Source organism: Pseudophryne corroboree, chromosome 12 (assembly GCF_028390025.1).
Source record: "Pseudophryne corroboree isolate aPseCor3 chromosome 12, aPseCor3.hap2, whole genome shotgun sequence".
NCBI lineage: Eukaryota > Metazoa > Chordata > Amphibia > Anura > Myobatrachidae > Pseudophryne > Pseudophryne corroboree.
In genome coordinates, this window is record NC_086455.1 from 170,858,366 (window position 1) to 170,882,884 (window position 24,519).

The following is a 24,519-nucleotide window of genomic DNA, read 5'->3' on the forward strand; positions in this document are numbered from 1 at the left end:
GACAATACTGAACTACATATTAACCAGCTTTTACCACAGATATGCTGATATAAAGGTTATTATTGCACGTGTAATAAACATGTTTATGTCAGTTTTGCTAGTGATTTATTATTGTCCACATGAGGGATTTCAATTTTTTGTCCGCTACTATAATTAATAGACACCTGACTGAGCAATTCAATTGTTAGGTACGCATATTAATTATTGCACCCATATAGATGGGGTTTACCAGATAGCGGCTACACCAATCTCTAGTCCTGGTTAGGGTGCCAAAACCACCGACTTATCTCACATTTCTGCTCGCCACCTCCGAAGGCGGCAAGAAGAAATGTGTCCCCCACTGCACTAATGCCCAATTGAATTGCTGTCAGGCGCCATCTAGCGGCAGCCATGGGGAAGACGTTTTGGCGCTGCTTTTAACTATATTAAAATAAAGCATTTGGTGTAAATAATTCAATTACATTACCAGCTAATAAGATACAGCAGTCACAACAGTTAATTATCAATATATTTGCACTTAGTGCCTTTCCTTTTCTTACTTACACTCATACTCTCTTTGATAGCACCTAACTCCGTGTTTTCTATACCGCTCCCAAAGTGTCTTGAACTGTAAGTGATGTTTCCTTGTTTGCTCACTTGATTATGTACTGTGTAATAGGCGCTGAGGATCCTTTGTGGCGCCATATAAATAAAGGATAATAATTAATGTGCGGTTCTCCAGGATGGAGAGAACAGCGACCACTAACAGAGGCAGCAATGAGCTTCATGTATAATGCTGACGGAACGCTCCAGCTCTGCAAGTTAAGGCGCTAAACAGCAATGTCGCCAACTCATTAAATCAAATCTAAATAAAAATTGCCTGTGTTCTGGTTTGTATGGTATTTCTGTATAGTTACTGGCTTAGAGTGATATACAAGATAGCAGAACTACAACGTAACATAATTCCAGACGCTGTTTGGCATGCAAGATCACATTTGGGTTTCTTTGATTACAGACGCCGCTAAGGAAGGTCAGATGCTCACAACACGTCAAATCACAGTAAGCGTGTTTCTACAATTTCAGCAGGCGACTTCAGGAAGAACCATTTCCAGCACCAAGATTTATTTTAGTACACTGTAATGCCTGCAGCAACATCATTTTAATGTGGAGTTACCCTATAATGACAAGACCGAGTCTACCCATGACCTTTAATGCAAAAATGCTCATTGTGAACTGGAGCGCGTTTAACATAGGGAAGGAAAGCTTTTCGCTAATGCGCAATGAGGACTCAGAGATACACGCTTCTATAACATCCCAGCACACACATGAAATATGCATGCAATCTGCTCCATGTTACGCAACACGCCATGCACTGGGGAGGAAGGCAAATTAAACATAAAGACTCCAACAAATTGGCGCCAATATTCTCCTTTTACATGCTGTAAGGTTACCTCTCTGCCGGTGAGAATATGCCGGGCCAGTTTCACTTTGGCAAAATTGCCTTTGCCGATAGTTTTGAGAAGTCGATAGTTTCCAATATGCGGCTGTTCATCAGCGCAAGAAGCTATTGAATTCCTGTTTCGAGCTCCAGAACGTCCGGAACGAGCAGGGACATCTTGCCGCCCGTCTCCGAGAGAAGTATGCTGAATAAGAGAGAAAAACCGAAATAAACAAACTTGCTGTACATTTAATGCTAAACAACAAACAAAACGATTCTATCATTAATGCTTCAACTGTATACAGGTTGCTTTTATCCTGGCACACGACCTCTGCTAGGGGAACAAATACAACTGGTAGAGCAACTCTAATTCAACGCACCTAAACATAAAACACCAGACCAGCCAATTCTTTATAAGAATTCACCAAGTTCACCCAAATATGGATTTTAATCACCTGATTTACACCAATTCATGAAATTCAGATGTTTGTTCTGTTTTTATGTTTTTTAAGCCTATTGTAATAAAAATTCAAGTTAAAATACAATAAAGGGCATGTGACAATGGGGTCGATTCAATTTGGCAACTTATGAATAGCGCCGGGAATTAGCTCCCGACGTTATGCAATTCAGCTGCTAGTTACCCGCAATTGTCGTGAATTCTTCTCTCATCCCCGGGGGATGAGAGAAGAAACCCGACAAAAGTGCTGCCTCGCGGCCGGCGCGAGGCTGATTCTGTTGGGAATCAGCCTCGCGCCGGGGAGTTAAGTCGGAGTATGCCCGTTCTCTCGACAAAACAACCTGTTTAGTCGGCGAGAACGGGCCATCGCCGACTTAATTGGAGCCAAATTGAATAGCGTCGGGAGCTAATTCCCGGCGCTATTCATAAGTTGCCAAATTGAATCGACCCCTATGTGACTAGTGTTTAGGACTTTGGAAAACAAATTGTTATTTGAGTACTATAATTGCAAATTACACATTAATACCCCTTTAAGACTGTATTTTTCGCAGGTAGCTGTACGCTGGTGATTCCCGGGTGCGACACGCTCAGGCTCCTTTCACACTGGCGTCCCCAGTCCGGCATATTACCGGGTTGGTGACGTCAGCAGTGATGCATGCGGAAGTGGCGTTTGGAGATCAGATGATCTCCACTTGCCGCCCGTACATACATTGTGAACAGGAAACGTGTTGCATCGACCTGGCAACCCGTTCACGCCGCACCCGGGTTGAAAAACCTGGGATATTTCCCATGGAACCTCACAGACGGCACAGCAAACTGGACTACTGCTAAGCAGTCAGGTTGTTGGGGAATAATGTATGACATTCATGATTGTATTCCCATAGAAAAAGCAGAGAGGACAGGGGGGGGGGTTATAGGAACTTTATTGCTCTATTTAAAGTAATGGTTGGTTTTCCATTCTCTAGTGTACGCGGATTTACCATGTTTGTTACTGCCCATTTCACTACCCGGACATTAAAAATCACTATTTAGAATCGTGCGCGCGCACGCACGCACGCACGCACGCACACACACACACACACACACACACACACACACACACACACACACACACAACACATTTCTATCAAGCATATTACGTAGTAAGAAGAATGGGAGAGAAGAGAAACTTCAGTCCTTTACTACACAACACAACGAAAGCATTTCTATGTAACTAAACCTGCAGAGCACACTCTCTCTCCCTGATACTGTCTCTGTCCCCGACACTCACTCTCTAACCTGCAGAGCACACTCTCTCTCCCCGATACTGTCTCTGTCCCCGACACTCACTCTCTAACCTGCAGAGCACACTCTCTCTCCCCGATACTGTCTCTGTCCCCGACACTCACTCTCTAACCTGCAGAGCACACTCTCTCTCCCCGATACTGTCTCTGTCCCCGACACTCACTCTAACCTGCAGAGCACACTCTCTCCCCGATACTGTCTCTGTCCCCGACACTCACTCTCTAACCTGCAGAGCACACTCTCTCTCCCCGATACTGTCTCTGTCCCCGACACTCACTCTCTAACCTGCAGAGCACACTCTCTCTCCCCGATACTGTCCCTGTCCCCGACACTCACTCTCTAACCTGCAGAGCACACTCTCTCTCCCTGATACGGTCTCTGTCCCCGACACTCTCTCTAACCTGCAGAGCACACTCTCTCCCTGATACTGTCTCTGTCCCCGACACTCACTCTCTAACCTGCAGAGCACACTCTCTCCCTGATACTGTCTCTGTCCCCGACACTCACTCTCTAACCTGCAGAGCAACTCTCTCTCCCTGATACTGTCTCTGTCCCCGACACTCACTCTCTAACCTGCAGAGCCTTGTATCCCACCGGAAAATGCTGATGCGCTATTCTGCCGCCTTAAAGTGGTTAGCTTACAATATCACATGTAACAAATGCTGTACGAATGTATAAACTCAAATTCAGGGGGGGTACGGGTCGTTGTGTCGACTCAACTTAGGTCGACACGGGCACTAGGTCGGCATGAGTTTTTTTTTTACTTTTTTTGATGTAATTTTCTTCATAAAGTGACGGGGAACCCCAATTAGTGCACCGTGTCCCCTCGCGTTGCGAGCGAAGGGCAAGGCCAGGGGTATGGGTCGTTGGGTCAACTCAACTTAGGTCAACTACCGATGGTCAACATGGGCATTAGGTCGACAGGTGAAAAGGTCGACATGAGTTTTTGGACCGTTTTTGGTGTCGTTTTCTTGATAAAGTGACGGGGAACCCGAATTAGTGCACCGTGTCCCCCCACATGGCGAGCAAACTTCGGGCAAGGATCCTCGCTTCGCTCGGCACAGATTACCGTTCCAATCGTAGTCCACAAGGAATAAAAAAAAAAAAAAAGTGAAAACCGCATGTTGACCTTCAGTGGTCGACCGAAGCTGTGTCGTCCTAACGACAGTATCCCATTCAGGGACACGGCCAAAGACATAAAAACAAGCATAGTTTAAACTTTTCTTCCGATGTGGTCCCCCTTAAATGTGAATATATTTTGCCATGTGCACGCGTGTAGTACACTGGCCTTTTAAACAGCGCCGCAAAGGAATTTCAGGGTAAGCCTGAAGGGTGAGCGCATGTTTTCACCTTTCTCCTTTATAGAGATTATCTGTATGCATAAAACGGACAAGCATTGTTTAACTCAATCTCAGCAGGACACAACCAACTCCTCATTATTGTAACTGTTTCAATTGCAGACAGGCGTTCAACACCTATTGATTCGGCCTATGAATCACTTATATTGGCAAGTTGAGACTGGTCAGTGGTAAGAGGACCACCGCTTGGGAATAGTGCAGGAAGCGACATCTGCTGTGATGCATCAAAATTAACGTCACTTCTTGTACTCTTACCGGAATCCTGTATTCCTTTATCAAAATGAGCTATGGTGTGACAGTCAGATCAGACATAGCGAGACCATGGGAAAAAATATCTAAAAAATGTCTAATGTGTAATATTCCAGCGTCCTCTTTAGGTGAACTCATTAGTTCTTTTGACTTCTTACAATATCATCTCTATGCTGAGGACACTAAAATCTACCTTTCTTCCCCTGACCTCTCCCCGGCTCTCCTCACTCGTACCTCCAACTGTCTCTCTGCTATCTCCTCCTGGATGTCCCAGCGCTTTCTTAAACTCAACATGTCTAAGACCGAGCTGATCATCTTCCCACCCTCCCGCATAACCTCACCTCCCACAATCTCATTATCCATTGATGGCACTACTGTCTCCTCTAGCCCCCAGGTACGCTGTCTTGGAGTAATACTTGACTCCTCCCTCTCCTTCAAATCACACATTCAGCACCTCTCACAAACCTGTCATTTTCACCTATAAAACATTTCCAGGATCAGACCCTCTCTCTCACCCATGATGCCACCAAGACCATTATTCACTCACTGATTATTTCCAGACTAGACTTACTCACCTCCTCACTGGCCTCCCTGACAATTACCTCTCTCCACTCCAATCTATCCTCAATGCTGCAGCCCGGCTGATCTTCCTCACAAAACGCACTACGTCCACCTCCCCTCTCCTACAAGCCCTTCACTGACTTCCCTTCCCTTTCAGAATCCAATTCAAACTTCTCACACTCACTTACAAAGCCCTCACTCACTCCTCTCCCATCTACATCTCTGACCTTATCTCCCTTTACTCTCCCACCCGTCCTCTTCACTCGGCTAATGCACGCCGACTCTCTTGTGTTCTGATTACTACCTCCCACTCCTATCTCCAAGATTTCTCACGTGCTGCTCCCTTTCTCTGGAATTCTCTACCTCTCCCCCTCAGACTCTCCACCTCTCTACAGAACTTCAAATGGGCTCTTAAGACCCACTTCCTACTCAAACCCAGCCAACTCTCCTCCTAACACACTGTCCCATGCTTGGTCTACCCCATCTGTGTCACCCCTGTCTGTCTACCCCTCCGCTTTAGAATGAAAGCTCTCACGAGTAGGGCCCTCTTCCCTCATGTGCTTATCCTTTTCTTAGGGTGTATACCATTATGCAATAGGTAGCATCTATCCTTGTGTATCTATGCCTATTTCCCTATAGATTGTAAGCTTGCGAGCAGGGCCTTCCTACCTCTGTCTGTCTGTTTTTACCCAGTTTTGTTCTATTACTGTTGTTCTAATTGTAAAGCGCAACGGAATATGCTGCGCTATATAAGAAACTGTTAATAAATAAATAAATAAATAAATAAATAAGTATACACACGGTGAGATCCTTGCTATGCCTGATTTTCACTTGCGATTTCTCTTGAACTCCCCAGAGCCCAGATAGCACAGACTTTGACTAACTTTTCTTGAGATATGGACTATAGGGGTCGATTCTATTCGGCAACTAATGAATAGCGCCGGGTATTAGCTCCCGACGCTATTCAATTCAGCAACTAGTTACGTCTGCGATGGCCCGTTCTCGCCGACAAAACAGGTTGAATTGTCGGGAGAACGGGCATTCTCCGACTTAACTCCCCGGCGCGAGGCTGATTCCCGACAGAATCAACCTCGCGCCGGCCGCGAGGCAGCACTTTTGTCGGGTTTCTCTTCTCATCCCCCGGGGATGAGAGAATTCCCGACAATTGCAGGTAATTAGTTGCTGAATTGAATAGCGTCGGGAGCTAATTCCCGGCGCTATTCATTAGTTGCCGAATAGAATCGACCCCTATGTGTGCTTACGATTTTGGCTTATGTGAGATGTCATTGACATGTGAGATGAACTAGATAGTACACCGATCTAGCAAGGATTGACTTGCCTGCACAGTCTCTCTTTTCTTGCGATGCCGACCTGGCAGGACCGCGCATCGGGATCGCAAGGTGACTTTCACCTTGCGTTCTGCACTAACTTTTCTTGCGATTTTGACTATATAGTCAAAAGTGAAAGAAAATCTCACCGTGTGCACACACCCTTACTTTAATAAACCTCAACTGCCCAAATCCTGCAGTTTTTTGGCCACCTTGGAAATTATCTCTATGTCGTTTACTGGTGTAGTTATGCTTAGTTACCCTGTACTTGTCCTATATTGTCTTCAACTGTAAGTCACCGTTTTCCTGTTTTGATTATGTGCATATGTACTCTGTAAATGGGCGCTGCAGAACCCTTGCGGCACCATAAATAAAGGATAATAATAATAATAATAATAATAATTATTATTATTATTATTAATAGTTCACAACCATCATTTTTGGTATATTGTACCTCATAAGGTCACAAAAACTAAGGTTTTTGAAAAGGATAACTTCAAAGATTTGTACATTAACAAGTGTTCAGCTCTCCATACAAGGCCATCTGAAAAGCGTTCCTGACTTCTAGACCTAAGTAACCCCCAATTCATCCCATACACGGCCCTGAAACAGACCTGCAGTACCAATTACTGATTTAGAGAACAGAATACAATGGTTCTTCTGGAAGTTTAGAACAAAAGTATAGAAGAAAGCATTTAGCAGTGATCTAAAGAAAACCATGGTTTTCAAAATATGTTACCCCCAAAACATACAAGGAAAGAACCCCCACTTTAGCTAGGAATTAGTTACCCAAGAGAGCCTAGAAAATATTTACATGGTCTCTAGTGCAAAACTAATTACTGTATGTTGCTGCATCAATGATGAACGAGCAATACCAACACCCTCCAATTAACTTCCAGGTCAGTCAATATCTGCCAAATGGCTATAACCACCAACTACTGCCTCTACCGATTCTACTTCTCTCCAGGGAACGCCAACCATTGGCTACCAGGGGCTCAGTATAAAGGGTTAAGTAGAGCCTACTCTATCACTGTGGCACTCTCTTATTGTTAACAGCCCCCGATACTACTGTGCCGCAGATTGCAAGCAGCATGCCATTGTTCAGTGCTCTATATCTTCACAACCACTGCTTGTCGGTGTGTATGAAACACAAGGTTACACAGAACAGAGGGAGAACGTTATGAAGGCAGTGCCCACTCCAGTCTGTGGGATGCATAACTGACATCGTCATCTGCCGGTCTCTCCCCACAAAGCACTGACGCATTTCCTGACAGGCATTGTAACCGGAGATTCTACAGCAGACCTAAACATGTACCCCACTGCCACTTATCAGTAATGCATATGGGATTTTTCCTCTCATTTTCATAAAGGCAATAAATGACCAGATGGATCCAAAACCGGCAACCAATAATAAAATGCTTCGCCAGTACCACAGGAGTCAGAAGTAACAACATTTTGCAGGACACCACAGTGACTATCACAGACCATGTCTAATTGTGACAATGACGCATTCATGTTTGTGACCACGGAAATGTATTTATCAAAATGTAAATATCTAATGAACTTTATATTCAGTAAACTGGATAAGGAAGAGTCCACATACCAATAATTGCTAACATGTCACATTCAGCAAAGCATTTTGTAACATTGATGCAATTATACATGTGGTGATGGAGCAGGTAGTTCTGTGGCTGAAATACGTACATACAGAAATGCGATTATACAACTACTATTAGTGGTGTCAAGCTATGGACGGGAAAACAGGGGTCTTCAGGCTCACCCCTTAAATTACCACTGTAGGTATAGAACTATACACCGGTGAAAGCACTAATTCAATAGGTAACAAAAACAAATCACAGCCACACAAATCAGATATAAATGCCATCGTAAGAGACGCCAAAAAATGCGTTTCCATTGATTTAAAGGACGGCATTCCAAACGACACAAGAGGATACACTTATCATATACAAAGCTCCATTGTCATTTACACAGAAAGCTTGGTACTGTGAAAATACATCTGGAACCAAAATGAAAGCACTTAATTGCTTATTAAACAAGTCATGATTATGCGAGAATATACGTACAGTGCCAATGCCGAAAGTGCCAATGAGACTGTAGGATTATCGGCGCGTCCGTGACCTCCAACATCGAACATTTGTCCTCACATACCATACATATGTAAAGGAAAATGTGTGATGTTGGGGTACAGCAAACTGTGCCATACGCACCACACTACATGGAAATCAGACATCACACAGTTCCCTTTCTACAGACTGGTCATCTCTCAGTGAGGTATGGATATAAGGGGGGGATTAAGCCTTGAAAAGTGATAAAGTACCAGACAACCAGCTCCTAACTGCCATGTCATAGGTTGTGTTTGAGAAGTGACAGTTAGGAGCTGATTGGATGGTAGTTCATCACTCTATACTTTCTCACTTTTTAAGGCTTAGTACATCTGGCCCAAAGTGTGTATAAATAGATCTCAAACTTACGCCGTAGTGCTTTAAAATTGTGACAAAGCTGTAATCAAACAAGACAAGGTACTGCGTTAGCAAGCATTCAGCGTTTATATTACAGAGAAGGAAGGTACAAGACTTTTGGGCGACAAACCTTTCAATAGCAACAAACATCCCAGAAAGATGAAACCAGCTTGCAAAACACCACACTGAAGCGAGAATGTAGCAACAACGCATAAAACAAGACCCTCGCCGCGCCACCCGGGTACCGGATATTCTCACAAAATTTCCCGTTCTCGCTTTTCTCACAACAGAAGGCGCACACAGTAGACAACAAAATGGTTTGTACAAAAAAACTTATTTAAAGATCTATCTGCAATTCAGATTAGTACATCAGTCTCTATGTATAAAGGGAGGCTGGCATGTAAAAGGTGGATGTTACAAAACAGATACAATGTGTGTGCAGGAAAAAGCTTATTACACTGTATTTCCCGACCTCAACAATATGAGGGGCACAGGGGGTCTGTGACACCCAGTCACATGAGCAACTGCTGACTATAGGGGGGGAGGGGGTCTGCTGTGGAACTACAGATCTCAGCATGACATGCCACAACTATGGCAGGGCATGATGGCACGTGTAGTGCCCCACTGGCTGAGCTAGATAATATACTGTGCAGCCAGGCAGGCACATGGGAGGAGGTGGGGTAGGGGGCAGATACCCGGGAGGAGGGCTGCAGACCCCTGCTACTACACAGGGCAGATGCCCGAGAGGAGGGTACAGGGGGGCAGATACCCGGGAGGAGGGCTGCAGACCCCCAGCTGCTACAGGAGGCAGATGCCCGGGAGGAGGGTACAGGGGGGCAGATGCCCGGGAGGAGGGTACAGGGGGGCAGATGCCCGGGAGGAGGGTACAGGGGGGCAGATGCCCAGGAGGAGGGTACAGGGGGGGGCAGATGCCCGGGAGGAGGGTACAGGGGGGGGCAGATGCCCGGGAGGAGGGTACAGGGGGGGGCAGATGCCCGGGAGGAGGGTACAGGGGGGGGCAGATGCCCGGGAGGAGGGTACAGGGGGAGCAGATGCCCGGGAGGAGGGTACAGGGGGAGCAGATGCCCGGGAGGAGGGCTGCATCATCCACTTACGTTCTCGGTGTCCCGCTCGTTCACCGTGGGCAGGGGAGTCCGGGTGGACATTGTGGCCCCTGTCTGGGCGCCCTGCAGCGCAGGGAGAAGTCGGGGCGCTGAGCCTGGGAGCGGGCGCTAGTGGTTACGGTCAGATCCTCCAATGTGCCGTCCTTCACTGACGCCCTCCGGCCTCCCGGGGGCTCATCATGTACAGGCGGCTGCGGAGGGTCAGACACCGGGCTCCATCGTCCGCGTACAGGGGGAGGAGGAGGGCCCGGGCACCGAGCAGCCAGTCACACAGGCCCCGAGTCACAGGAGATGTCACTGGGGCGAGGCTCATGGGTTACCGCGGCCTCACACGGGGCGGCTGGAAGGCTGCGCCGCCGACACTGCACACAGGGCCCGGCTCGCTCCCCGGACTCCCCCGGGCATTTGGGGGCGGTTTCTGCGATAATTTCCACCCCTCCACACAGGACCGCTCTGCCCCCTCCGTGCTGCTCCTACACCATCCAAGATGGCCGCCCCGCTTCCTCCGGACGGATCCTGATAGCCCAGCCCCGCCGCCGCCGCCGGAAGTGACGTCAGTGCCCGGCCGCGGCCGTGATTGGGCCGGGAGGGAGCGCAGGCTGCTTATTGTTGCTAAGGGCGACTCTGCGTGTTCCTATGGGGCCGGTGCTAGTACTGTCTGTCACTGTGTATAGTGGGGTGTCACTCTGTATAATGGGGTGTCACTCTGTATAGTGGGGTGTCACTGTGTATAGTGGGGTGTAGGCGCGTGTCACTCTGTATAGTGGGGTGTAGGTGCCTATCACTCTGTATAGTGGGGTGTTACTCTGTATAATGGGGTGTTACTCTGTATAGTGGGGTGTCACTCTGTATAGTAGGGTGTATTTGCCTGTCACTCTGTATAGTGGGGTGTCACTCTGTATAGTGGGGTGTATATGCCTGTCACTCTGTATAGTGGGGTGTTACTCTGTATAATGGGGTGTTACTCTGTATAGTGGGGTGTTACTCTGTATAGTGGGGTGTTACTCTGTATAGTGGGGTGTCACTCTGTATAGTGGGTGTATATGCCTGTCACTCTGTATAGTGGGGTGTTACTCTGTATAGTGGGGTGTTACTCTGTATAGTGGGGTGTTACTCTGTATAATGGGGTGTCACTCTGTATAGTGGGGTGTAGGTGCCTATCACTCTGTATAGTGGGGTGTTACTCTGTATAATGGGGTGTTACTCTGTATAGTGGGGTGTCACTCTGTATAGTAGGGTGTATATGCCTGTCACTCTGTATAGTGGGGTGTCACTCTGTATAGTGGGGTGTATATGCCTGTCACTCTGTATAGTGGGGTGTTACTCTGTATAATGGGGTGTTACTCTGTATAGTGGGGTGTTACTCTGTATAGTGGGGTGTCACTCTGTATAGTGGGGTGTATATGCCTGTCACTCTGTATAGTGGGGTGTTACTCTGTATAATGGGGTGTTACTCTGTATAGTGGGGTGTCACTCTGTATAGTAGGGTGTATATGCCTGTCACTCTGTATAGGTGTGTGTGTGTATATGCCTGTCACTCTGTATAGTGGGGTGTTACTCTGTATAATGGGGTGTTACTCTGTATAGTGGGGTGTTACTCTGTATAATGGGGTGTTACTCTGTATAGTGGGGTGTCACTCTGTATAGTGGGGTGTATATGCCTGTCACTCTGTATAGTGGGGTGTCACTCTGTATAGTGGGGTGTATATGCCTGTCACTCTGTATAGTAGGGTGTAGGCGCCTGTCACTCTGTATAGTGGGGTGTTACTCTGTATAATGGGGTGTTACTCTGTATAGTGGGGTGTCACTCTGTATAGTGGGGTGTTACTTTGTATAATGGGGTGTCACTCTGTATAGTGGGGTGTATATGCCTGTCACTCTGTATAGTGGGTTGTCACTCGGCATAGTGGGATGTCACTCTGTATAGTGGGGTGTATATGCCTGTCACTCTGTAAAGTGGGGTGTCACTCTGTATAGTGGGGTGTAGGCGCCTGTCACTCTGTATAGTGGGGTGTCACTCTGTATAGTGGGGTGTCACTATGTATATTGGGGTGTAGGCGCCTGTCACTCTGTATAGTGGGGTGTCACTCTGTATAGTGGAGTGTAGGCGCGTGTCACTCTGTATAGTGGGGTGTTACTCTGTATAATGGGGTGTTACTCTGTATAGTGGGGTGTCACTCTGTATAGTGGGGTGTTACTTTGTATAATGGGGTGTCACTCTGTATAGTGGGGTGTATATGCCTGTCACTCTGTATAGTGGGTTGTCACTCGGCATAGTGGGATGTCACTCTGTATAGTGGGGTGTATATGCCTGTCACTCTGTATAGTGGGGTGTCACTCTGTATAGTGGGGTGTCACTCTGTATAGTGGGGTGTAGGCGCCTGTCACTCTGTATAGTGGGGTGTCACTCTGTATAGTTGGGTGTAGGCGCCTGTCACTCTGTATAGTGGGGTGTCACTCTGTATAGTGGGGTGTATATGCCTGTCACTCTGTATAGTGGGGTGTAGGTGCCTGTCACTCTGTATAGTAGGGTTTCACTATGTATAGTGGGGTGTCACTCTGCATAGTGGGGTGTAGGCGCCTGTCACTCTGTATAGTGGGGTGTCACTTTGTATAGTGGGGTGTTTACGTCTGTCACTCTATATAGTGGGGTGTCACTGTATAGTGGGGTGTAGGTGCCTATCACTCTGTACAGTAGGGTGTCACTCTGTATAGTGGGGTGTATATGCCTGTCACTCTGGATAGTAGGGTGTCACTCTGTATAGTGTGGTGTATATGCCTGTCACTCTGTATAGTGGGGTGTCACTCTGTATAGTGGGGTGTATATGCCTGTCACTCTGTATAGTAGGGTGTCACTCTGTATAGTGGGGTGTTTAGGCCTGTCACTCTATATAGTGGGGTGTAGGTGCCTATCACTCTGTATAGAGGGGTGTTACTCTGTATAGTGGGGTGTAGGCCCCTGTCACTTTGTATAGTGGGGTGTCACTCTGTATAATGGGGTGTCACTCTGTATAGTGGGGTGTAGATGCCTGTAACTCTGTATAGTGGGGTGTCACTCTGTATAGTGGGGTGTATATGCCTGTCACTCTGTATAGTAGGGTGTCACTCTGTATAGTGGGGTGTAGGTGCCTGTCACTCTGTATAGTGGGGTGTATATGCCTCTCACTCTGTATAGTAGGGTGTCACTCTGTATAGTGTGGTGTAGACGCCTGTCACTCTGTATAGTGGGGTGTCACTCTGTATAGTGAGGTGTAGACGCCTGTCACTCTGTATAGCGGGGTGTATATGCCTGTCACTCTTTATAATGGGGTGTCACTCTGTATAGTGGGGTGTAGGCGCCTTTCACTCTGTATAGTAGGGTGTCACTCTTTATAATGGGGTGACACTCTGTATAGTGGGGTGTAAGCGCCTGTCACTTTGTATAGTGGGGTGTCACTCTGTATAGCGGGGTGTATATGCCTGTCACTCTGTATAGTGGGGTGTCACTCTGTATAGCGGGGTGTATATGCCTGTCACTCTGTATAGTGGGGTGTCACTCTGTATAGAGGGGTGCAGGTGCCTATCACTCTGTATAGTGGGGTGTAGATGCCTGTCCCTCTATATAGTGGGGTGTTACTCTGTATAGTGGGGTGTCACTCTGTATAGTGGGGTGTAGGCGCCTGTCACTCTGTATAGTGGGGTGTCACTCTGTATAGTGGGGTGTCACTATGTATATTGGGGTGTAGGCGCCTGTCACTCTGTATAGTGGGGTGTCACTCTGTATAGTGGGGTGTCACTATGTATATTGGGGTGTAGGCGCCTGTCACTCTGTATAGTGGGGTGTCACTCTGTATAGTGGAGTGTAGGCACCGGTCACTCTATATAGTGGAATGTTACTCTGTATAGTGCGGTGTAGACACCTGTCCCTCTATATAGTGGGGTGTTACTCTGTATAGTGAGGTGTCATTCTGTATAGTAGGGTGTTACTCTGTATTGTGGAGTGTCTGTATAGTGGGGTGTAGGCGCCTGTCACTGTATAGTAGGGTGTTACTGTGTATAGTGGGGTGTAGGCACCTGGCACTCTGTATAGTGGGGTTTCACTCTCTGTGATGGGGTGTTACTCTCTATAGACTCTATACATTGTAACACATTGTTGCAACAAAGTAAAACTTCACATCTTTCAGGGGTGTAGGTGCCTATCACTCTGTATTGTGGGGTGTTACTCTGTTTTATGGGGTGTTACTCTGTATAGTGGGGTGTCACTCTGTATAGTGGGGTGTATATGCCTGTCACTCTGTATAGTGGGGTGTCACTCTGTATAGCGGGGTGTATATGCCTGTCACTCTGTATAGTGGGGTGTCACTCTGTATAGAGGGGTGTAGGTGCCTATCACTCTGTATAGTGGGGTGTAGATGCCTGTCCCTCTATATAGTGGGGTGTTACTCTGTATAGTGGGGTGTAACTCTGTAGTGGGGTGTAGGCACCGGTCACTCTATATAGTGGAATGTTACTCTGTATAGTGCGGTGTAGACACCTGTCCCTCTATATAGTGGGGTGTTACTCTGTATAGTGAGGTGTCATTCTGTATAGTAGGGTGTTACTCTGTATTGTGGAGTGTCTGTATAGTGGGGTGTAGGCGCCTGTCACTGTATAGTAGGGTGTTACTGTGTATAGTGGGGTGTAGGCACCTGGCACTCTGTATAGTGGGGTTTCACTCTCTGTGATGGGGTGTTACTCTCTATAGACTCTATACATTGTAACACATTGTTGCAACAAAGTAAAACTTCACATCTTTCAGGGGTGTAGGTGCCTATCACTCTGTATTGTGGGGTGTTACTCTGTATTATGGGGTGTTACTCTGTATAGTGGGGTGTCACTCTGTATAGTGGGGTGTATATGCCTGTGACTCTGTATAGTGGGGTGTTTCTCTGTATAGTGGGGTGTAGGCGTCTGTCACTCTGTATAGTGGGGTGTTACTCTCTATAGTGGGGTGTTACTCTCTATAGTGGGGTGTAGGCGTCTGTCACTCTGTATAGTGGGGTATATCTGCAGACTGCCCGGACACTGGCTGCAGAGGTTACCGGTGACTGACAGCTAAACTGGACGGGCACATGTAAATGCTCGCCCACTTTGACGTCAGGCATGACGCATCAGGCAGACGATTGGTAAGTGTGTATGCACTTACCAATTGTCAGATAGATCTGCCGATCCGTCGTTCTAGTGTGTACCAAGAATTACCCCACGCCACACCTTGTTCATATACTAAAGCTGTAAGAGGTAAACAAAATGTGATAATGAAAAAATACATTGTAACACATTGTTGCAACAAAGTAAAACTAAACATCTTTCAGTATTCTGTTATTAGTGGGAGATCTGTTATTAGAGGGGCATAGAGGGAGATCTGTTATTAGAGGGGCATAGAGGGAGATCTGTTATTAGAGGGGCATAGAGGGAGATCTGTTATTAGAGGGGCATAGAGGGAGATCTGTTATTAGAGGGGTGTAGTGGGAGATCTGTTATTAGAGGGGCATAGAGGGAGATCTGTTATTAGAGGGGCATAGAGGGAGATCTGTTATTAGAGGGGCATAGAGGGAGATCTGTTATTAGAGGGGCATAGAGGGAGATCTGTTATTAGAGGAGTGTAGTGGGAGATCTGTTATTAGAGGGGCATAGAGGGAGATCTGTTATTAGAGGGGCATCTGTTATTAGAGGGGCATAGAGGGAGATCTGTTATTAGAGGGGCATAGAGGGAGATCTGTTATTAGAGGGGTGTAGAGGGAGATCTGTTATTAGAGGGGCATAGAGGGAGATTTGTTATTAGAGAGGCATAGAGGGAGATCTGTTATTAGAGAGGCATAGAGGGAGATCTGTTATTAGAGGGGTGTAGAGGGAGATCTGTTATTAGAGGGGCATAGAGGGAGATCTGTTATTAGAGGAGTGTAGTGGGAGATCTGTTATTAGAGGGGCATAGAGGGAGATCTGTTATTAGAGGGGCATAGAGGGAGATCTGTTATTAGAGGGGCATAGAGGGAGATCTGTTATTAGAGGGGTGTAGAGGGAGATCTGTTATTAGAGGGGCATAGAGGGAGATTTGTTATTAGAGAGGCATAGAGGGAGATCTGTTATTAGAGAGGCATAGAGGGAGATCTGTTATTAGAGGGGTGTAGAGGGAGATCTCTTATTAGACGGGCATAGAGGGAGATTTGTTATTAGAGAGGCATAGAGGGAGATCTGTTATTAGAGGGGTGTAGAGGGAGATCTGATATCAGAGGGCCATAGATGGAGATCTGTTATTAGAGGGGCATAGAGGGAGATCTGATATCAGAGGGCCATAGAGGGAGATCTAATTGCCCACACAACTGTGTTTTTAAACTCATGTAGGTCACAATCTCCAGTAAAAAAAAGTTAATAGGTTAGAAGCTGCTTAAACAAGTATTTTTGTTTTCTGCCAAGTTAGCAACGATCATTTGTAAACACTTATATTACATAATAGAGGAGTTTTAATCAAAACTAATTGAAGCCAGGATCTCAGTCAAATAGCACCGCAGTACCTGATACATATATGAAAGGGCAGATACAGAGATGAATACAATAATGCAGCTGCTGTGCATATGTAAAAGCAGCAGATGTGTTGAGTAGAATTACGCCCAATGACGGCTTTTGTGATCTGGTGCCGCGTTACACAGAATCGGGTTATCTGAGGACACAGGATTGCCATGATATTCACGCTTACAGGGACAGTAAAGCTGCCTCGGAACAGTGGCGGCACCAGAGTTGGTGACACCCGGTGCGGCCAACGGCCCCACCCCCGCATAACATTTCCCTCATGGGAATAGGCTTGGTCTCATGGAAGTCCCACTGACATCACTACAGGGGCGTGGCCTAACTGGAAGTCTACCCTGCCCAACATTGCTGGAGCCTTCTCAGTGTCAATAGCCAGGCGCTGCAGGATAATGTCACACAGCAGCACCCGGTCACAGCAGAGGAGCTGGCATTGTGGTTTCACCCCCTGCGAGGGTGACACCCGGGTGAGGTCCGCACCTCACTTGTGACGCCTCTATGTCAGAAGATGCAGACGCTGGCCTTTAAGAACGCTACCTGTTGCCGCCCCATCCACGCCCCCAAATGGCCACCGTATGTCAATTATCAACCATGCTACATCCTATGGGGCACTGCGACCATCACTGCATCCTCAGATCATAAATCATTGGAGATGTGCACACAGTAAACATCATATTTATGTACAACTCAGACTCAGGCCCCATGTTCAGTATTATCAGTAAAGGAGCTTGCGCGTGATATTGTGATGAAAGCTAGTAATTCAGCTATAAACCAAAAGGTACAATGGTTGAAATGTCATTTACTAAACGTAAAGTCAAATGTAAAAATTTATAGCACATCCCCTTAAGTCATTTCACAGTTTCGTGTTTGCAAACATTTTGCAACATTGTGTTTTAAGTGCTTTAGACTTGGGCCACACATAGCGTTTGCGCCAGACCCGTTTCGCAGGACCTGGGTCTGGCGAAAGCGCTATGTGGATTCACACATAGTCTTTTCGCCAGATGCCGCAGAATGGCATCCGGCCAGTGCCATGACCGGATTTCAAGGAGAACACTGGGGGACCATTCCGAGATGATCGTAGCTGTGCTAAATTTAGCACAGCTACGATCATTCACACTGACATGCGGGGGACAGGGCTATCCCACCCCACATGTCAGTGCCGACCCCCCCCCCCCCCCCCTGCAGAAGTGCAAAGGCATCGCACAGCGGCGATGCCTTTGCACTTCAAAGGTAGCTCCCGACCAGTGCAGCTTTAGCGTGCTGGCCGGGAGCTACTCATTGCTCCCTTGCCCACAGCGGCTGCGTGTGACGTCACGCAGCCGCCGTGGCCTGCCCCCCCGTTCGGTCCGGCCAAACCGTGCCCACGAAACGGCGGCCAAACGCACTGTGGCGCCGGCGCATACGCAGTTCTGATCCGATCGCACCGCTGCAATAAACTGCAGCGTGCGATCGGGTCAGAATGACCCCCACAGTGCGGCACAGCAGCACTGTGTGAACACACACATTCATATGTATGTGTTCTCCTTGAAATCCAGTCGTCCTGTCATCCGGCTCAACCTCGTGGATGCAGCGCCACCGCCACCGCATATGTGTTGGTGTCCTCATAGGAGCCCGTGTGCAGGCTCCTTCTTGCCAAGCAGGTCCCGCTGTACCGCTATGTGTGGCCCCAGCCTTGTGTTATTTTGTTTATGTTTTATACAAAAATATATAATAAACATGATTCAGATGAGTAATTAAAAATCTATATCAAGGTAACTATTTGCCTCTGGAGGGAATAACCGCTATACTCCTAAAATAAGTCCATGGCACCAACTCTTTTTTCCTGTGACTTTAGGATACTTCCCAGTCTCCACCCTGACCTCCCATGGATTGCACAAGCCATCTCAAGTAATAGCGATGTTGTATACAAATGCCTATGCCATCAGACTCTGTTTTTCACACGTGCGCAGTAAAGATTTCTATGGGACTGTGCATGTGCAATTTTCTGATGATCACTTCTACCCTGCATTCTCTCAACTGCGTCCACTTCTGTGTCCGGACTTTAATGTTTGATTACTGAATGGAGAACACGTGTCCTGTTAGGTGAGCCATTATTAAATCTAATTAGACCAGGGGTGTCAAATTCGCGACCCCTACTGCATGATTTTGCGGGCCGCAGGCAGGGGTCCTTTTGCGGCCCATTGGCGGGTCGGAACGGAGCAGTACAGCGTCCCCAGCATTCTGCCTCCGTCCACTTAACGGTGACGTTGCCCTGTTGCCTTCACCACCCACCGGCGCCCATGCGGTGGTGTGAAGCGGTCAGCAGGGAGCCGGGAAGCCCTGACAGGCAGCTGCAGCCCTGACCGCCAGAGCCCTTAAAGCCACAGCCCTTACAGCCGGAGCCCTGACCCCTGAAGCAGCATCCTGCTAATGTGTATGGGGCATAATCTAATGATCATAAGGGAAATGATCTAATAGGTATTCTCAATCTAAGGGATGACAATCCGGAGTGAGTGGACAACCTGTCTTTTTAAAAGAAAAGGGATCTATCAAAGTCTGATGTCACAACACATGTTTGTGGAGGTGTATTAGGCCACGAACAATGGAGTTTTCTGATGACCTTAGACGAAGAGTTGTTGATGCTCATCGGGATGGAAAAGGTTACAAAACCATCTCTAAAGAGTTTGTACTTTACCAATCAACAGTTAGATTGTGTACAAATGGAAGAAATTCCAGACCATTATTACCCTCCCCAAGAGTGGTTGACCCACAAAGATAATGCCAAGAGCAAGGCGCCTAATAGCTTGCAAGGTCACAAAGGAACCCAAGGTAACCTCTAAGCAACTGAAGGCCTTTCTCACATTAGTTAATGTTCATGAGTCCACCATCAGGAGGACACTGAACAATGGTGTGCATGGCAGGATTGCAAGGAGAAAGCCGCTGCTCTCCAAAAAGAACATTGCTGCCCATCTGCAGTTTGGTAGAGATCACCTGGACAAGCCAGAAGGCTATTGGAACAATGTTTCGAAGACAGATGAGTCCAAAATTGAGGTTTTTGGATTAAATGAGAAGCGCTATGTTTGGAGAAAGGAGAACACTGCATTCCAGCATAAAAACCTCATACCACCTGTGGAACACCGTGCTGGTGGTGTCATGGTTTGGGCCTGTTTTGCTGCATCTGGCCCAGGACAACTTGCTATCCCCCTCCCCTTTAGAATGTAAGCTCTCACAAGCAGGGCCCTCTTCCCTCATGTGCTTATCCTTTTTCTTACTTTAATAATCTTCAACTGCACCAAATCCAGCAGTCTTCTGCCACCTGATACTTATTCCAGTGTCATCTCCTGACGTAGCTATGTTTAGTTACTCTGTACTTGTCCTATATTGTCGTCAACTGTAAGTTGCTGTTTTCTTGTTTTGATTATTTGTTTATGTACTCTGTAATTGGGCGCTGCGGAACCCCATGTGGCATTATATAAATAAATATCCCTGATACTGTCTCTGTCCCCCTGACACTCTCTCTCCCTGATACTGTCTCTCTACCCCTGACACTTTTGGTCTACCCCCTGACACTTTCCGTCTACTTTCAAGATTTTGCTATGGGGCCTACTAACTTCTAGTTACGTCCCTGCTTTAACAGTTCCCATCTCATCACAGAAATTAATATTTTGGCATTTATATATAGCCATTTGTCAGTGCAAGAAATAGCACCGGCGTGCCCCCCCATATATACAAAACAGGGTCAATGCGCATGCCAAAAATATAGGCGCGTGGCTTCATGGGGAAGGGATTTGGCCACAGAGCTCCCTTTTACAGATTACGTTAGGCAGAGCCCCTTTTACACAGTACGGCAGGTATAGTCCGCTTTTTTTTACACATTAGGCAGGCAGAGTCCCCCTTTTTTACTCATTACAGTAACAGAGTCCCCCTTTTTACACATTAAGCAGGTAGAGTCCACCTTTTATTTAACACATTCCATCAGCAGAGTATCCATTTTTTACACATTAGGCAGAGTCCCCCTTTTTTACTCATTACAGTAACAGAGTCCCCCTTTTTACACATTAAGCAGGCAGAGTCCACCTTTTTTTTTTAACACATTCCATCAGCAGAGTCTCCATTTTTTACACATTAGGCAGCATAGTCCCCCTTTTATTACATATTACATCAGCAGGGACCCCCTTCTTATATTTTTACATATTACATGAGCAGAGTCCCCCTTTTTTTACACATTAGGTATTGTGTGCATTACAAATTAGGGGTGTGTGTGTGTCTCTCTTACTCACCAGGCCAGGTCTACACGATCCGGCATAGAGAGGAGGGAGAGACGCAGGTCATCAGGTCCGGCCGGCTGCGGAAACACTACAGATCCCTTTACTGAGGAGACAGCACTCAGGAATGGACGGAGTGGAGGGATGGCTGCTGTCAGATGGCGCCTCCAGCACAAAGCCAGCGGGACTTAGGGACAGTGGCGCAGAGACTCACGGGGGCGGCAGATGCAGAACTCAAGGATGGCAGGGACGGCGTGCCACGGGACTCAGGGACGGAGCAACGGGACAGGGGGAAGGTGTGTGCTGCCAGATGGCGGCTACACCAGCGCTCCCGTCCCTTGCAGAGGCTGAAGACAAGCGGCGCCAGCGGCACTTTCCGAAATGACTGACTGGAGATGTCTGCCGTGCGAGGGGGTGTGCTGCCAATGGTGCGCCTTCAGTGCATTTGCGCTGTGGGCAAGGCACCATCGGCACACACCTAGTTACGGAGCGATCACTGCTTAAAATCTAAACAATCTGACTAAATTGCTTAGATTTTAAGCAGCGATCACTCCGTGTGTACCCCCCACAGCGATAGCGATGCGCAGCCCTGCGCATCGCTATCACTAGATTGGCCTGCATGCAGGCCAATCTAGCATTTCGCTCACTTCACCCACTGGGTGAAATGAGCGCCCATCCCCCGTCTTCCCCCGCACGCTCAGCACACATCGCGCTGTGCTGAGCGGGAGGAGAGATGTGTGCTGAGCGGTTCGCTGAGCACACATCTCTCCCCAAATTGGGCCGTCAATACGGCCCTTAAGTTACATATAATCTAGATGTTCTTGATTTATGATTTTGATGCAGCAAAGGAATATAGAAATACATAGTTATTCTTTTTTTTTTTTTATAATCTGACTTTTATTGAAAGAAAACAAAGTACATTGAAATCACCGTGCACAAATACAATATTCACAGTAACCTAGACCGGAATGACACTATACTAATTGTGAAGAAGTTGAGTTGAGCACTGCCAGTTGAATATCCAGCAAATTTTAAACAATTGTCATTCAATACCAGAACACATCGCAAATTACACCATAAAACTTTATATAGAAAATAAAAAAAAAAAAGGAAAAAGAGAAATAAGGGAGAGAGAGGAAGGAAAGGAAAGAAAGAGAAAGGGAGCACACTGGGAAGGGTACTAATGTCAAGACGTAAACAGTGTCAGGAAACCTCTATTGCAACAGTGTTACGAGATGTAAAGTTTATAAACATCTGTAGTTTTAAAATCAAGCCAGGGAGCCCAGGTGGTCCTAAAATCTGATGATCGGAGAGTGGAGGCAAGGAGTAAATCTTCCATAATCATATAGCTATCTACTCTGCGGAACCAATCCCTCCGAGTAGGTGGGAACGAGGACTTCCACAGCACAGGTATAACTGCACGAGCTGCGTTACAAAGATGTTTCAGCAGAGATTTCTTGTAACTGGAAACAGAAATCAAGGAATGACCCAATAGCCAGAACGCTGAGTCTTCTGGCAGTTGAACACATAAGATCTCGGTGGAGATCTTTATTACCTCATTCCAAAAGGGTCTCAGGCGTGGGCAATCCCACCATATATGAATCATCGTACCTATTGTTGAAGAGCAACGCCAATATTTGTTTGAGGAAGCAGGGAACATTGTGTGAAGAATGGAAGGGTATCTATACCATCGGGTAAGTATTTTATATTGGGTCTCTCTAATCTGAATACATATAGAGCTAGCGTGCGTTTTGAGAAAGATAGATTCCCATTCTTTCTGTGAAAATGTTAAACCAAGATCTTTTTCCCACGCGAGGGCAAAAGACGGTTTGGTGTCAGATTGGGAGTTCTGTAGCATTTTATATAGAATAGAAACCGAATGGTCTAGGGATTGGGGGGACGCGCACAGCTTTTCAAATGGAGTTAGTTCGCGGGAAAATGCCAATCGTGCAGAATTAGTTAATATAAAATGTCTGACTTGCAGAAACTTCCAAAAGTCCGTCTGTGGGATGTCCCAAGTTTGCCTAATCTCGGAGAACTGTTTCACCTGAGACGCTGCGATCAGCTGAAGACCCTAAAGAGCCCCGCCTCAGTCCAATGAGAAAAATTATTAGGATTAAAGCATGATGGAAACTCATTATTAGCTAAAAAAGAGGTCAGTGGGCAAGAAGGGGAAGAAATGGAGGGCAGACGTCGTCAATTTTTCCAGACAGCTATCGTTGGAGAGATCGTCGGGTGAGGAGGGGAGAGCTTTGCAATTCGGGGTAACCAAGGGAAAATCTCAGGATGTTGTGACATACAAGACCCTTCAAGTTTCACCCATTGGCCCTCATTCCGAGTCGTTCGCTCTGTATTTTTCATCGCATCGCAGTGAAATTCCGCTTAGTGCGCATGCGCAATATTCGCACTGCGACTGCGCCAAGTATCTTTGCTATGAAGAAAGTATTTTTACTCACGGCTTTTTCATCGCTCCGGCGATCGTAATGTGATTGACAGGAAATGGGTGTTACTGGGCGGAAACACGGCGTTTTATGGGCGTGTGGCAGAAAACGCTACCGTTTCCGGAAAAAACGCAGGAGTGGCCGGAGAAACGGGGGAGTGGTTGGGCGAACGCTGGGTGTGTTTGTGACGTCAAACCAGGAACGACAAGCACTGAACTGATCGCACAGGCAGAGTAAGTCTGAAGCTACTCTAAAACTGCTAAGTAGTTTGTGATCGCAATATTGCGAATACATCGGTCGCAATTTTAAGATGCTAAGATACACTCCCAGTAGGCGGCGGCTTAGCGTGTGTAACTCTGCTAAATTCGCCTTGCGACCGATCAACTCGGAATGAGGGCCATTGTTTGATATCCCCATTCTTGGTCCAATCGAGCACTCTATTCAGTAGTACCGCATGATAATAATTTTTGATGTTAGGTAGTTGAACACCACCGGAACTAGTAGATCTAGAAAGAGTGGCATATCCGATTCTGGGTCTTTTACGGAACCAGACAAACTGTTGAATCAGGTGCTGAATAGACTGGAACCAAGAATTCGGGATAGAAATCGGTAGAGTTTGGAAGAGGTACAGCAGCTTTGGGTGAGTATTCATTTTAATAACATCAATTCTCCCAAGCCAAGACAGGCGTTTGGAGTGCCATCTGCTAAAATCGTTACGAATTAGGGGTAATATTGGCGCAAAATTCAGGGTGAACAATTGGGAAAGATTATTTGTTAATTTAACTCCTAAATAGGTGATGCAATTAGAGTTCCAAGAGAAGGGGAATGCTTGTTGAAGGCCCCTAATCGCAGCGGGGGGGGGGGGGGGGGGGGGGGGGGGTGGCGATATGACCGCTAGGAGGTCGTCAGCAAAAAGCGCCAATTTGCATTCCTCACCATCCACCTGGGGGCCAGAAATATTAATATTTTTCCTAATAGCTCTCGCTAACGCCTCAATACACAATACAAGAATCAAGGGGGAAAGGGGACAACCCTG

At 47.0% G+C, this 24,519-nt stretch overlaps 1 protein-coding gene across 11 annotated transcripts in view; it reads right to left on the reverse strand.

Moving 5' to 3' along the window:
• MARK3 (microtubule affinity regulating kinase 3) overlaps positions 1–10,793 on the reverse strand; it is a 106,715-nt gene extending 95,922 nt beyond the window's left edge. For 5 of the 11 annotated variants that reach the window (XM_063948533.1, XM_063948531.1, XM_063948532.1 and 2 more), the window contains exons 1-2: positions 10,250–10,793; positions 1,431–1,622 (exon numbers count right to left, since the gene is read on the reverse strand). In XM_063948533.1, the coding sequence (XP_063804603.1) occupies positions 1,431–1,622; positions 10,250–10,300 (243 nt within the window). In that variant the 5' untranslated portion in view covers positions 10,301–10,793. The remainder of the gene's footprint in view (positions 1–1,430; positions 1,623–10,249) is intronic. The other 6 variants (XM_063948540.1, XM_063948536.1, XM_063948534.1 and 3 more) reach the window with 3 other exon arrangements.
• Between the last annotated feature and the right edge of the window lie 13,726 nt (positions 10,794–24,519).